The sequence below is a fragment of the Hyperolius riggenbachi genome, chromosome 7, assembly GCF_040937935.1.
Source record: "Hyperolius riggenbachi isolate aHypRig1 chromosome 7, aHypRig1.pri, whole genome shotgun sequence".
Taxonomy (NCBI): Eukaryota; Metazoa; Chordata; class Amphibia; order Anura; family Hyperoliidae; genus Hyperolius; species Hyperolius riggenbachi.
Window position 1 is genome coordinate 82,844,666 of NC_090652.1, and position 13,266 is coordinate 82,857,931.

General features: G+C 46.3%; 1 protein-coding gene across 2 annotated transcripts in view; it reads left to right on the forward strand.

Annotated features, from left to right (window-relative positions):
- LOC137524392 (testis-expressed protein 2-like) overlaps nucleotides 1-13,266 on the forward strand; it is a 155,967-nt gene that overhangs the window by 124,038 nt on the left and 18,663 nt on the right. For both annotated transcript variants that reach the window (XM_068244169.1, XM_068244168.1), the window contains one exon: nucleotides 7,157-7,288. In XM_068244169.1, the coding sequence (XP_068100270.1) occupies nucleotides 7,157-7,288 (132 nt within the window). The remainder of the gene's footprint in view (nucleotides 1-7,156; nucleotides 7,289-13,266) is intronic.

The window sequence follows — 13,266 nt, forward strand, 5'->3', positions numbered from 1 at the left end:
ATAAGTTATACATTTGGGGGCCAGTAAAAAAAACTTGGGGGCCGCATTCAGCACGCGGGCCATAGTTTGAGGACCACTGGCCTAATGCATTTCATTCTGCTCTACTTATCATGTGGTAAGACTTATTTCATGTTTTCTGCTTAAAGGGGAACTGAAGAGAGAGGTATATGGAGGCTGTCATGTTTATTTCCTTTTAAGCAATACCAGTTGCCTGGCAGCCCCTGCTGATCCTCTGCCTCTAATACTATTAGCCATAACCCCTGAACAAGCATGCAGCAGATCAGGTGTTTCAGTGGTTCAGACTTATAAGGTCTGATCTGACAAGACTAGCTGCATGCTTGTTTCTGGTTTTAATCAGATACTACTGCAGAGAAATAGACCAGCAGGGCTGCCAGGCAACTGGTATTGATTAAAGGAAATAAACATGATAGCCTCCATATACCTCTCTCTTCAGTTCCCCTTTAAAGCAGTTTAGCGCATACACCCTAAGGTGTGGTTACCGTCTGATTATGTCTGATCAGGTTGCATGCATGAGGCCACCGCCAGTGCTGGAGGCTTACTGCCGGCTGCAAGAGCCCAGCAAAAAAACTGGAACGTTTGACAAGCAGATAAAGGACACTGTCTCTTTTTTTCCACTTCTTTTGGGTTTTCAGTTAGTTGACGCTTTGATTAATTATTCAGACACTCAGATAACTAAGCATTCGCTTCTGAATCTGCTTAGTCTCATTCTGAGAGATGTGAGATAGAGAAAGGTGTCAGGCATCGGGATTTGCAAAAGCACTGCATGCAGCATCTTGGGAGTGATCCCACTGCAGTTCTTGCTCCCAGAAAGAGAATCGCTAGCATAGTTGCTGAAAAAACGGGCAAGCAATATCGCAATCGCTACGGCTTAGGTTGATAGAGAAAATGTGTACAGTGCTTCACTGCTGTCAGAGAAGGGGGGGGGGGGGGGGGGGGGGGTGCGCATCCAAAGTTTCGCAGGGAGGCCCAGTGATTTCTAGTTATGCCCCTGAGTCTGATACAACCTTAATTATTAAGTCATTAAACTGAAATTAAATGTTTTAAACTCTTTTCATGTTTATCATCCTTACTACATGTAGAATTAATCATCTCATAACTTTATTTTCCCTTCAGAACTGGTAAAATCAAATAGAACACACGAACACCAGCAGCCCGTTCTGGTGTAATAACCCTGATAATTGGCAAGGGGTGATGTACGGGTCCTTCTAAAAAAATTAGCATATTGTGATAAAGTTCATTATTTTCTATAATGTACTGATAAACATTAGACTTTCACATATTTTAGATTCATTACACACAACTGAAGTAGTTCAAGCCTTTTATTGTTTTAATATTGATGATTTTGGCATACAGCTCATGAAAACCCAAAATTCCTATTCCACCACTTGACCTGATGAAGAGGTTTATGCTGCAAAATGCAAGTGCTTACTATTATAATAAAATCAAAATTTTGTATTTATACCAACAAGAGTCTCCTCACTTAAAGCGAAACTGAAGTATCCCTAAAAAAAAAGAATTTCACTTACCTGGATTTTCTGCCAGCCCTCTGTAGCCAACCTGTGCCCGCACCGTTTCAAAATGATCCTCCGTTCCCGGCTCACTTTTCTTCACGCAGTGGAAGCTGACTGTCGAAATCGAGGTCCTCTGCGCCCTGGCCATGTGTATCCTCGTCCTCGTTCCTGTAGCCAGGAGCAGTATGAGAAAATATCTTCTGCGCCGTATGCTCCCGGTGATAGCAGCCATGAACGAGGATGCACACAGCCAGGGCCACACAGCGCAGTGGACGCCCACTGCCTGCAGTGAGCCATGGTGGGGGGAACAGAGGATCGTTTTGAACTGGCGTGGGCACAGGTCGGCTGCAGGGGGCTGGCAGGAGCCCCAGGTAAGTGAAACTTTGTTTTAGGGATACTTCAGCGGATCCGAGATGAAAAACTAACTATAAGAAGTAGCTTGTCTATATATCTTATCTAAAATTTAGATAGCTTACACAGCATATCTAGCTGCAAACAGCTTCAATGTTTTATGATTATTTATTCCCCTGTGATACAATGAGAGCAGCCATGTGCTGGAGATGTTAGAAGACAAAATTGCAGGAGAAGCACCACTAGTAGAGAACGTTGGAGTGTGCCTTGGTCAAGGTCTCAGTGCCAATAGAGACCCTCAGTCATCCATCCACAAGTAGGACCGGCACCACTCAAAAAGTATTTATCAGCTCTTTTATTAAGCAAACATGGCTAAGCAATAACAGACGCTGTTTCGGGCCATGCCCTTTCTCAAATTGCAGCAGCCTAAACCAAACACCAAACAATGTGTCCTTAAATAGCCCACCCCCAATAAAAACACCAATGGGTGTCCTGCTGGGCGGGGTGTAACAAGCGGACCTGATGGGGAACATCCAAACTAATATGTAAATCACTGGAGAGGCATTCAATCCATTTACCTGTCACCTGAACATCTCTGCCATAAGGCTCAATCGGCGGCCGCTCACGTGTGCTGGGAGTACATTATTTCCTGGACTGTCATATCGCTCTCCCCTCCCCGTGCGCCTCATTCACCAATCAGTGGCGAACACGCAGGAGGTAGGGCCAGGACGTATATGTGGAACGCAACGCTGTGCGTTCCACTAGCTCCCTGAATTTCCGAACAAAGCGGAAGTGACGTACCCGCCGCATCCTCCGTCCATCTAGTTGCCAGGCAACTGGCTTGTACATAAACAGAGGAGCCAATAAACAAGTATTCCATCCCGGGAATCCGTCATCCGCATCTGGAGCGAAAGGAAGGTGCCCAAAGCGCGCAAACCATACAAGAGCCGCATCCCGCCGCCAGCAAAATGCTGCGGACCGCCAGATGCACTATAAATATGTAAAACAGCACACCGGACCTCAGTTCCCCGATCCAGACACGGAGAAAGCCCTCCAGGGACGTAAAATAGAAAAAATGAAAAAGATGAAAAAAATTAAAATAAAATATAAAACATATTTATAACAGGCAATGGATCTATACCTCACCAACCATCAGGTCAACCGTACAGACCACCCAGGGGGACCTAAAAACACATAAAAAAGAGCAAATTAATCATATGAATAGCTACAAACTGTACATAATTAGATCAATAAGTGGCAAGGTAATAAGTGATAGCTCACCACATGTTATAAAGCTAACGGACACGGACACAGAACCCCAGATCATACTCCCGATTCATCCCTTTGGGTTCTAATGTATCTAATTTTCTGATCCAGGCTGCCTCCTTCTTTAATAGCGCTGTTTCCCTATTACCCCCTTGCAATTGACAGGGACAGAATCAATAATTGTCACCCTTAATTGTGATACAGAATGCCCCATAGTGGCAAAGTGTTCAGAGACAGACTGGCCCCGCAATTTATTACGAATCGCCGATTTGTGTGATGAAATGCGGTCTTTAAGCCGCTGGGTGGTCATCCCCACATACCCAAGGCCACAAGGGCACTTGAGTAGATAGACCACAAAACTTGAATCACACGTGTAACGTCGATTATGAAAAAATGTAGTGCCCTGGGATGGATGCGTGAACCTGTTGCCTTTCAGCACCATTCCACACATATGACATCCCAGGCAAGGGTACATGCCTGCACCCCTGCTGCAGGGCAACATCTGCTTTTTAGAGGTTCAACTTATCTCGAATGGTCGGTGCCCGTTTAAACGACATGATCGGGGGATAGCGAAACTCAGGAACATAAGGAAAGCCATCCGTGAGAATCCTCCAGTGCCTGCGGATCACCCGTGACAATGCGTCACTGCAGGCACTGAAGGTTGACACGAATGCATACGTGGGCCCATCTGGTCTCCGTTTTCCACCAGAGCGAGGTAAAAAAGTGGAGGGTGGATAACCTCTCCTACGAAACTTTAATGTCATCTGCTCCCTACGATAAACACACTTAAACTCGTCACTAACTATCCTGTCTACCCTACTCAGCTGACTGCGGGGAATGCTGTTCTTGGTTCCAGTCGGGTGGAAAACTCCTGTAATGCAGGAGTGAATTGCGGTCAGTGTCCTTAGTAAAAAGGTCAGTAGAAAGTCGCTCACCCTCCCTGACCACCAATACATCCAAAAATGAAATAGTAGACTGATCTTGGTGCCATTAGCTAAATTTTTGGATTCTATTCTCCAGCCACTGGTCCAGGCTGCCCCTTCATATCTCAGGGACACTTCCATGTTTTTGGAAAAATTGAGTGAGGTCAGACTCTCCGGGGAGGAGATTTTTTCTTGTAACTTTGGATGTCGAAAGCCTCTACACCTCCATCCCACATGATGGGGGTGTAGAGGCAGTAGACTGGTTCCTTATGACTCGCCACCGACTTGACTTTAGAACAGAGGAAATTTTGTGTTCATTTGTTACAAATTGTGCTTCAGTGCAATTACTTTGAGTTTGGGGGACAGTTTTACTTACAACTACGGGGGACGGCCATGGGGTCGAATGTGGCCCCCTCCTATGCTAATTTATATATGGCCTTATATGAGGAGGCCTTTGTTTATTCTAATTCTTTGTTTCACCAGCATTCTATATGCTGGCTGCGTTTTATTGACGACATTTTTTGCATTTGGAGGGGGCCCCATTCGACCCTTGTGGAATTCATGTCACAGCTACATGATTCATGTCCATACATACGTTGACGTCCCACCAAGACAGTCTACTATTTCATTTTTGGATGTATTGGTGGTCAGGAGGGTGAGCGACTTTCTACTGACCTTTTTACTAAGGACACTGACCGCAATTCACTCCTGCATTACAGGAGTTTCCACCCGACTGGAACCAAGAACAGCATTCCCCGCAGTCAGCTGAGTAGGGTAGACAGGATAGTTAGTGACGAGTCTAAGTGTGTTTATCGTAGGGAGCAGATGACATTAAAGTTTCGTAGGAGAGGTTATCCACCCTCCACTTTTTTACCTCGCTCTGGTGGAAAACGGAGACAGATGGGCCCACGTATGCCGTTCGTGTCAACCTTCAGTGCCTGCAGTGACGCAGTGTCACGGGTGATCCGCAGGCACTGGAGGATTCTCACGGATGGCTTTCCTTATGTTCCTGAGTTTCGCTATCCCCCGATCATGTCAGTTTAAACGGGCACCGACCATTCGAGATAAGTTGACCTCTAAAAAGCAGATGTTGCCCTGCAGCAGGGGTGCAGGCATGTACCCTTGCCTGGGATGTCATATGTGTGGAATGGTGCTGAAAGGCAACAGGTTCACGCATCCATCCCAGGGCACTACATTTGTTCATAATCGACGTTACACGTGTGATTCAAGTTTTGTGGTCTATCTACTCAAGTGCCCTTGTGGCCTTGGGTATGTGGGGATGACCACCCAGCGGCTTAAAGACCGCATTTCATCACACAAATCGGCGATTCGTAATAAATTGCGGGGCCAGTCTGTCTCTGAACACTTTGCCACTATGGGGCATTCTGTATCACAATTAAGGGTGACAATTATTGATTCTGTCCCTGTCAATTGGCAAGGGGGTAATAGGGAAAACAGCGCTATTAAAGAAGGAGGCAGCCTGGATCAGAAAATTAGATACATTAGAACCCAAAGGGATGAATCGGGAGTATGATCTGGGGTTCTGTGTCCGTGTCCCGTTAGCTTTATAACATGTGGTGAGCTATCACTTATTACCTTGCCACTTATTGATCTAATTATGTACAGTTTGTAGCTATTCATATGATTAATTTGCTCTTTTTTAAGTGTTTTTAGGTCCCCCTGGGTGGTCTGTACGGTTGACCTGATGGTTGGTGAGGTATAGATCCATTGCCTGTTATAAATATGTTTTATATTTTATTTTAATTTTTTTCATCTTTTTCATTTTTCATTTTTTCTATTTTTACGTCCCTGGAGGGCTTTCTCCGTGTCTGGATCGGGGAACTGAGGTCCGGTGTGCTGTTTTACATATTTATAGTGCATCTGGCGGTCCGCAGCATTTTGCTGGCGGCGGGATGCGGCTCTTGTATGGTTGCGCGCTTTGGGCACCTTCCCTTTCGCTCCAGATGCGGATGACGGATTCCCGGGATGGAATACTTGTTTATTGGCTCCTCTGTTATGTACAAGCCAGTTGCCTGGCAACTAGATGGACGGAGGATGTGCGGCGGGTACGTCACTTCCGCTTTGTTCGGAAATTCAGGGAGCTAGTGGAACGCACAGCGTTGCGTTCCACATATACGTCCTGGCCCTACCTCCTGCGTGTTCGCCACTGATTGGTGAATGAGGCGCACGGGGAGGGGGAGAGCGATATGACAGTCCAGGAAATAATGTACTCCCAGCACACGTGAGCGGCCGCCGATTGAGCCTTATGGCAGAGATGTTCAGGTGACAGGTAAATGGATTGAATGCCTCTCCAGTGATTTACATATTAGTTTGGATGTTCCCCATCAGGTCCGCTTGTTACACCCCGCCCAGCAGGACACCCATTTGGTGTTTTTATTGGGGGTGGGCTATTTAAGGACACATTGTTTGGTGTTTGGTTTAGGCTGCTGCAATTTGAGAAAGGGCATGGCCCGAAACAGCGTCTGTTATTGCTTAGCCATGTTTGCTTAATAAAAGAGCTGATAAATACTTTTTGAGTGGTGCCGGTCCCTACTTGTGGATGGATGTGCTGGAGATGTTATCAGCTTGCCTGTGTGTAAATTCAGTCCCCTCTCCTCCTGCCTCCTCCCCTCTGCCTCTGAAATCAATGGCTAGTAACACCTCCCCCTCCCCCTGCCTAGACTGAGCTCCTATAAGCTCTTGCTACTGTCTGAAAATGCCAAGGCATTGTGACAACCTGTTTAGTTTATAGGCAATTACATTTTAAAACAAAACAAAAAAAAGTATTTGGCTTGAGGAATGCCCTATAAACTATATGAAAGGACACAAAGGAACACAATTATGAAATGAGTAAAAGTTTATCTCGGATCCGCTTTAAGGTAGGACCAGTATTTCCTATCCGAAGGTACATAAATGTTCTGTTTTTTTCCTTGGGCGCTTCCTGCTTGTCTGTGAATTTTTACTTCAGGTTCACTTTAAGGGAATAAAGCCCCTCTTGCACTGGTAAAGTGGTGAGACCCCCATAAGGATCTAGTGCTGTAAATCATCTCTATACCAATGCTGTGCCTGTCAATGTGCCCTCAGGTTTGTGGATGGATATGGAAGTTACATACAGCGGATCTTTACAAGTCACTTTGGAAACGAAGATGAACCTAGCCAGGCTGGGAAAGGATTCAGCCGTAGAAGAAGGCGGGCTGCGTGAAAGCCGGAGACGGGGGGGTAACAATCTTCTCTTCACCATCCCACATTTACAATATACATGAACGTTACTTGGACACTGAGATAAGAGCTTGTCAGGGTGCAGAGGCCACAAACACAGTGATTCTCTGAGCAGTACTGAAAGTGGCCACCAGAGAGGCAATTAGGTTGATATTAAAACACCAAAGGCTATCATTCATAAAAGTGTGTTCGGTAAAGAAAATCCGGGCGGGAAAATACCACATTCTGTATTTTAGACTTCTGTGTGCTCATTCATAAAAATGTGTACAGTGTCGATAGCACTGCAGTGATTTCCCGAATTAGGCTGGCGGTAGGCTGGCTCTAAGCTTTCGGTAACACGAGAAGCTGCCTGAGTTGATATTTTTCCGTGTTCCGCTCTCACTGCTGACGGCTGGGAGGTCTGTCTCCATTAACTTAGGCATGCTTATCGCCACATCCAAGGGAACGGTATTCCCCATCCTCATACCGCTTGCTCTAATCCTTATGAATTGACGGGTACAGTCAAAAATGGCGCGGCAGAAAAAATGGCGCATGGTGCCGCGATAAATCTTTTAAAACGATATTTATCGTTTTAGGGATATGTAGTAACTTTAAACCGCTATTTATCGTTCCTCTTATTCCTCCCCCCCATGTCCCACTGTGTCCTCCGGTTACCGTCTTCTGTCCCTCCTCGCATGTCCAGCCTCCAACCCTCGCATGTCCAATTTTGCCTCCTGGTGATTTCCTTTGTCTCCCGGTGATCTCCTCTAACCGTGCCCCCCTGGTTTGAAATATAATCCTACACGAGCAGATTTTAGGAGCAGCTAATGGATGTACCTGCAGGCTGGAAGCTGTACTGATCCACCACCAATCATGCAGGGGGCGCTGCCCCAGAACCGCCAATCACCGCAACTAATTTCTCTGCTCCGTCTCCTAATTGGACCCAATGCTCCCGCCTCCGAGACCAGCGCGTCCAATTAGGAGACAGAGCAGAGAAATGAGTAGCTGTGATTGGTGGTTCTGGGGCAGCGCCCCCTGCATGATTGGTGGATCAGTACAGCTTCCAGCGTGCAGGTACATCCATTAGCTGCTGGTAAGATCTGCTTGTGTAGGATTATATTCCAGACCAAGGGCAGAGAATGTACACTGGGAGGGAAAGGGGTCTGGGGGGTCAGAGGAACCATGAATAACGTTTTAAAGTTACTGGTACTACATATCCCGAAAACGATAAATATTGTTTGGCCTGCGCCATAATTTCTGGATCTGATGCGTGCGCCATAATGTAATGCTCGAAAACGGCAAACATCGTTTACCATTGATTTGAATGGCGGTGCCATAATGATACAGCAGAGCTGTGCTCCATTTTTACCTGCTCCGGAATTGACATTTAGTGACATGTGTTGAGATAATCACTGCACAAGGCGGTAATTTCCCACACTGCTCAGGAATTGTAGCTTTTCATGCGGAAACAGCTTTTATGAATGGAGATTTTGCTAAGTGCTCTGTAAATTCAGCTGTTTTCAGCATTTCCGCATGCTTTATGAATGATGGCCAAAGAAGAGGAAATCTTCTAGGCTGCCCTCAGTAGGCACGTGAACAATCCCTGTTTCTAACTGTCATCAATAAACAGGCAGCACATAATTCATATTAAGGCATGGGAGCAGAGATATGTATTCACCAATTCTTTAAGGGCAGACATGTCCAAAGACTGGCCCAGGGACCAAATGCGGCCTGCCAAGCCTGTTCTGGTGGCCCCCACACCTCTCTACAGTTGTTTATTCCATGCAGGCTGTAGCTGCTGTGCCGCATGCAGGGGCCACCTTGTGTCGCCTCTCTGCCTCTCCCTTTGGTCGACTGTAGATTATCAGCCACCACTGTAGCTGTACCAGTCACTAAATAGAAGTTGCCATTATGCCAACAGCAGCAACCACTGTTTAGGAGCCGCCACTGTGCTAACTGCGCACGGAATATAGGTTATTTCTTGTGGAAATGTTTTATTTGACAAAATGTTACAGGAATATCTCCGTTTAATCAACATAATTATCCCCTCTCCACCCCCCTGCTTTAGGGCCATACTTATGAACATGAAATGTATCTTTAGGGCAGCGGAGTTCACTGTATGAGTCCAGTGTTTAGCCATCCAGCCTCATGCATTTTTCCTCATCTGCCCTTGTGTGGCAGCTTTGGAGACTGGTGGGTAAATAAAAGGCTGCCAGCTTTTTGCACTTACCTAGGCTGGGACACCTTCAGAGGGTATGGCAGTCAATGCTGCAAAACTATGGCTTACATAAGTCAGCTGCAGTACTAGTGAAGCACTTAGGCAGCCATTACAGTCCAATATAACATTTTCATAAGACGTGTGCTTTGATGCACTAAGCTTATTTCATGATCAATGGCATAATTATAAATTGTGAGGTAGCCCAGCAAAATCTCAAAGAAGACCCCTATATTCACACCACCTTCTCCCTCCCTGGGCAGTGAACAGGGGTGTAACTACAAAGCATGCCCCCCCCCCAGCAAAATTTTGATCGACCCATTGTTCATACTCCTTCCCTTGCCTATCCTGGTGACCCTCATAGCTGTGGGAAAGGGCACCTTGCAGGGGTCATAAAATAAGTGTGGACATCACTATCTTCACGCCCATAACAAGCGTAGCCACAAAAACACCTGATCCAAAGGATGGTTCCCTTTATCGGAGGGACTGACGCTCTGGGGCCCCCTGTGGATGCCGGGTTTGCTCCCCTGGAGTTGCGCCCCTGGTGATAAACCTCACAGCCAAGGGGACTATCTGCATGGAGTCCTATAACCTATGTTGCCACAATGAGCCCTTATAATACTATGGCCACCGTGACTCCCTCCACCCATAACCAGTGCATAACAAGTGAGGCCCCAACACCACCTGCTCTGACGGGGAGCCCTGCATTTGGGGGAAGGTAAGAAGTTGAAACCATTTGCTAAATCCACAAAACAGCTGCCTACTAGGCAATACTGTACTTTTTAATGCTGTCTCAGTCAATTTATCCTTGCTGAGTTTTATCTAATCAAATCCATAGGAAGGAGGAGACTTTAGACAGATAAAATGATGTACGGTAGTCTTCCTAATTGGTCCTGCTAAACTTCCATAGACCTGAGCAGACAGATGATTGGACATACAGTATAGGAAATATTACAAGCTAGAAGCATGTGAAGGAATAAAAACCTGAAAGGTATAAATGATAACTGGTATCCTCATAGAGTGCCCAGTCCAGTGACAGTTCATGGTATCTGGTATTCTGCGTGCTAAAAGCTGTCAGTGTGTTTTAGACCTCGCAGACAGATTAAACACTGGATTGTGGAAATTTTAATTTTCTGGAATTAATTAGATGGTGCTCGCAGGCTTAATTAGACCTTCTGCTCAGTATCATTTTAATTAGAGCGTGTGACAACAAGCACAGATGTGGAGATCTGAACAGGGTTGCAGAGACACAGCTATCAAAACACGAGGAAAAGCTTTCTGTTTATTATTTAGATGGTTTCACTGCAACATTCTCACGTGTGTTCGTCTTTATCATGTGTTTATACAGTCCGTAGCTTATTTACCACATTAGGACCGACGTAGTTTGAATCTACATCCAGCAGGCAGTGCTGCCGCTCTGACTGGACGTAGATTCAACGTCCACGAAAATGAAGCGTTTGTGCGATTGTGCGCACCGGAGAGGGGAGATTAATCTGTCATACGCCAGCTGACATCTCCCCTCAGTGAGCAGAAGCCATCGCGTATGGCTTCTGATCACATGATCACTATGATCACCGGCGGATCACAGTGATCACTAGTAAAAGCTAAGGCGGTAAGGGAGGGGGAAGAATAGGATCCACTCACCTTCCTGCTGTTCCCCCCCGGCGATCATCGCTCCTCTCTGCTCTGGCCGGCATTCCCGCCTGCGCTGACGTAAGTGTCGGGTCCCGGCTTGATGACGTCATCAAGCCGCGAACCGGAACCTATCGGCAGTATGAGCGGGGTTGCCGGCTGGAGCGGAGGAGTCCATCGCGGCTCATCGATGGAGCCTGGAAGGTGAGTAAAGGCTGCTGGCTAAAGGGGGGACATCTGGCTACAGGGGGGACACACAGCCCAGCAAGCCCCAGCAGGGATCCAGCTTCCTGACACCCCCCCCCCCATGTAAAATTCTTGGTCCTTAAGGGGGGTTAGGCAGCCGTTCCCGAAAGGGTTAAGATTTCTGAGCTCTGCCACGTTTCCCTGAAAATAAGCCCTCCCCTGAAAATAAGCCCTAGCTGTAGAGAAAATTGGATGCTATGTTAGTGTATAGGGAAGTGTGCAGTGTCTTACCACATTTCCCTTGTGGCTGTATCCCCCTCTATTCGCCTGTAAATGGCTCCAGTATGCTAAGGTGGTCGGTGTTCTTTGACAAGGACCGCGCTCCCCTCTCGTCATGTTCAATGTGTGCACGTGCTAATGCGGCCCCTGCGTAGTCACAAAGGAGTTAAGCATACAGCGCATGTGCGGCAACCGGGTCAAAGGGCACCGTTCATCTTTGGATAATGGGGCACTTTACAGGTGAATGGAAGGGGACGCTGCAGTAAGGGAGGTTATCATCCTTTTAGAACTGTGTGAGATGTAAGAGGAAAGTTGGCCATACATCTACCGATTCTGGCAGATCTTCCTCTGATGGAATCGGATTAGAGAGAGATCTGTTGGATGCCATGAACCGCAGGCCGATTCCCGATGGTGGGAGGGATGGAGGGGCGCACTTTGGTGTCTCAGCCTTGGGTGCTGGAGGACCTTGTCCCGTCTCTGGGCGTGTGTGTGTCATGTCACACATGTGCCCCTTGTGCTGTATGCCGCTAGTGATTTGGGGCCACAATGCGGAAGTACACCCGGCAGCCGATTGAACTGGGGCGCTGCAATACGTATTCATGGGCGAGGGTATTGGTGGAAACTATGAAGTAGGCCCCATGCCATTTTTGCAGCAGGGCCCCCAAGTTTTGCAGTTACCCCTGGGGTGTGTGTGTGTGTGTGAGGTGAGGGGGTGACACAGGTTGTCTTGCTTGGGGACACCAAATAGGTAAAAACCAGCCCTATATGAGAGCCTCATCACGCAGGTTACTTTGCTTGGCTATAGATTACTTTTTAGGCATATGTAGAAAAATACTGACTGCTGAAGTGAGGATCAGGTTGGCGATAACAATGCTTCTCTAACTATTGTCTTGGTGAGAGATAATAGTAGTGTTGGGTTCATTTTGTGTGCTATTATGGAAGGAAGAAGGGAAGATAGTGAACAGCCTTTCTGTCAGGCTGAGAGACAATGCACAGAGCTGGGGAGCTGGAAAGGGATAATTAGCAGAAGTGCTGGATGTAGTGCATCTCCCACCCCACTATGCTAGAGGGGGAGGGGGAAGGTGGCAGGAAGGGGTCTGTCACATGAGCCTTCCCGATATAGCAACATGTGCTCCAACCTGTTCTCATGCAGCCTCATTAACTGGCAGCTCAAAGACCAAACTATCTGGCATTACTCCCACATGTACTGAAGTGTAACTGCAGTGATATACGTGGAATCCACTTTCAGGAAATGTTATTTTACTTGTGGCAGAAAAAGAATGTTGTTATATTGGGGAACTCAGGAGAGTAAATAAAAAATATAGTCAGAATACAGGTGACATTTTGAAAAATTAAAAAATTAGATCCAATGTGGGTCCAAGAATGAAATAATTCACTTATAGTGCAATTTTATTAGTGGTCAAATTCCAATAATTAAAATAAATTAAAAAAAACAATAATTTAAAATCTCCCAGTTTAAACCAATTATAATCAGTAATCCTGGCCCACAAAAATGGTAACAATAATAAATAAAGAATAATCACTTGATACAAACACTCTTGATAAGTCAGCAAGGAAATTGTGACAAAAATGACAGTGTCACCCAATCTTTTTAAAAATCACTGTAGATAACAATTTCAATAAAAACATATAACCAATCGTGAAAAAAACATAAGAGGGACAG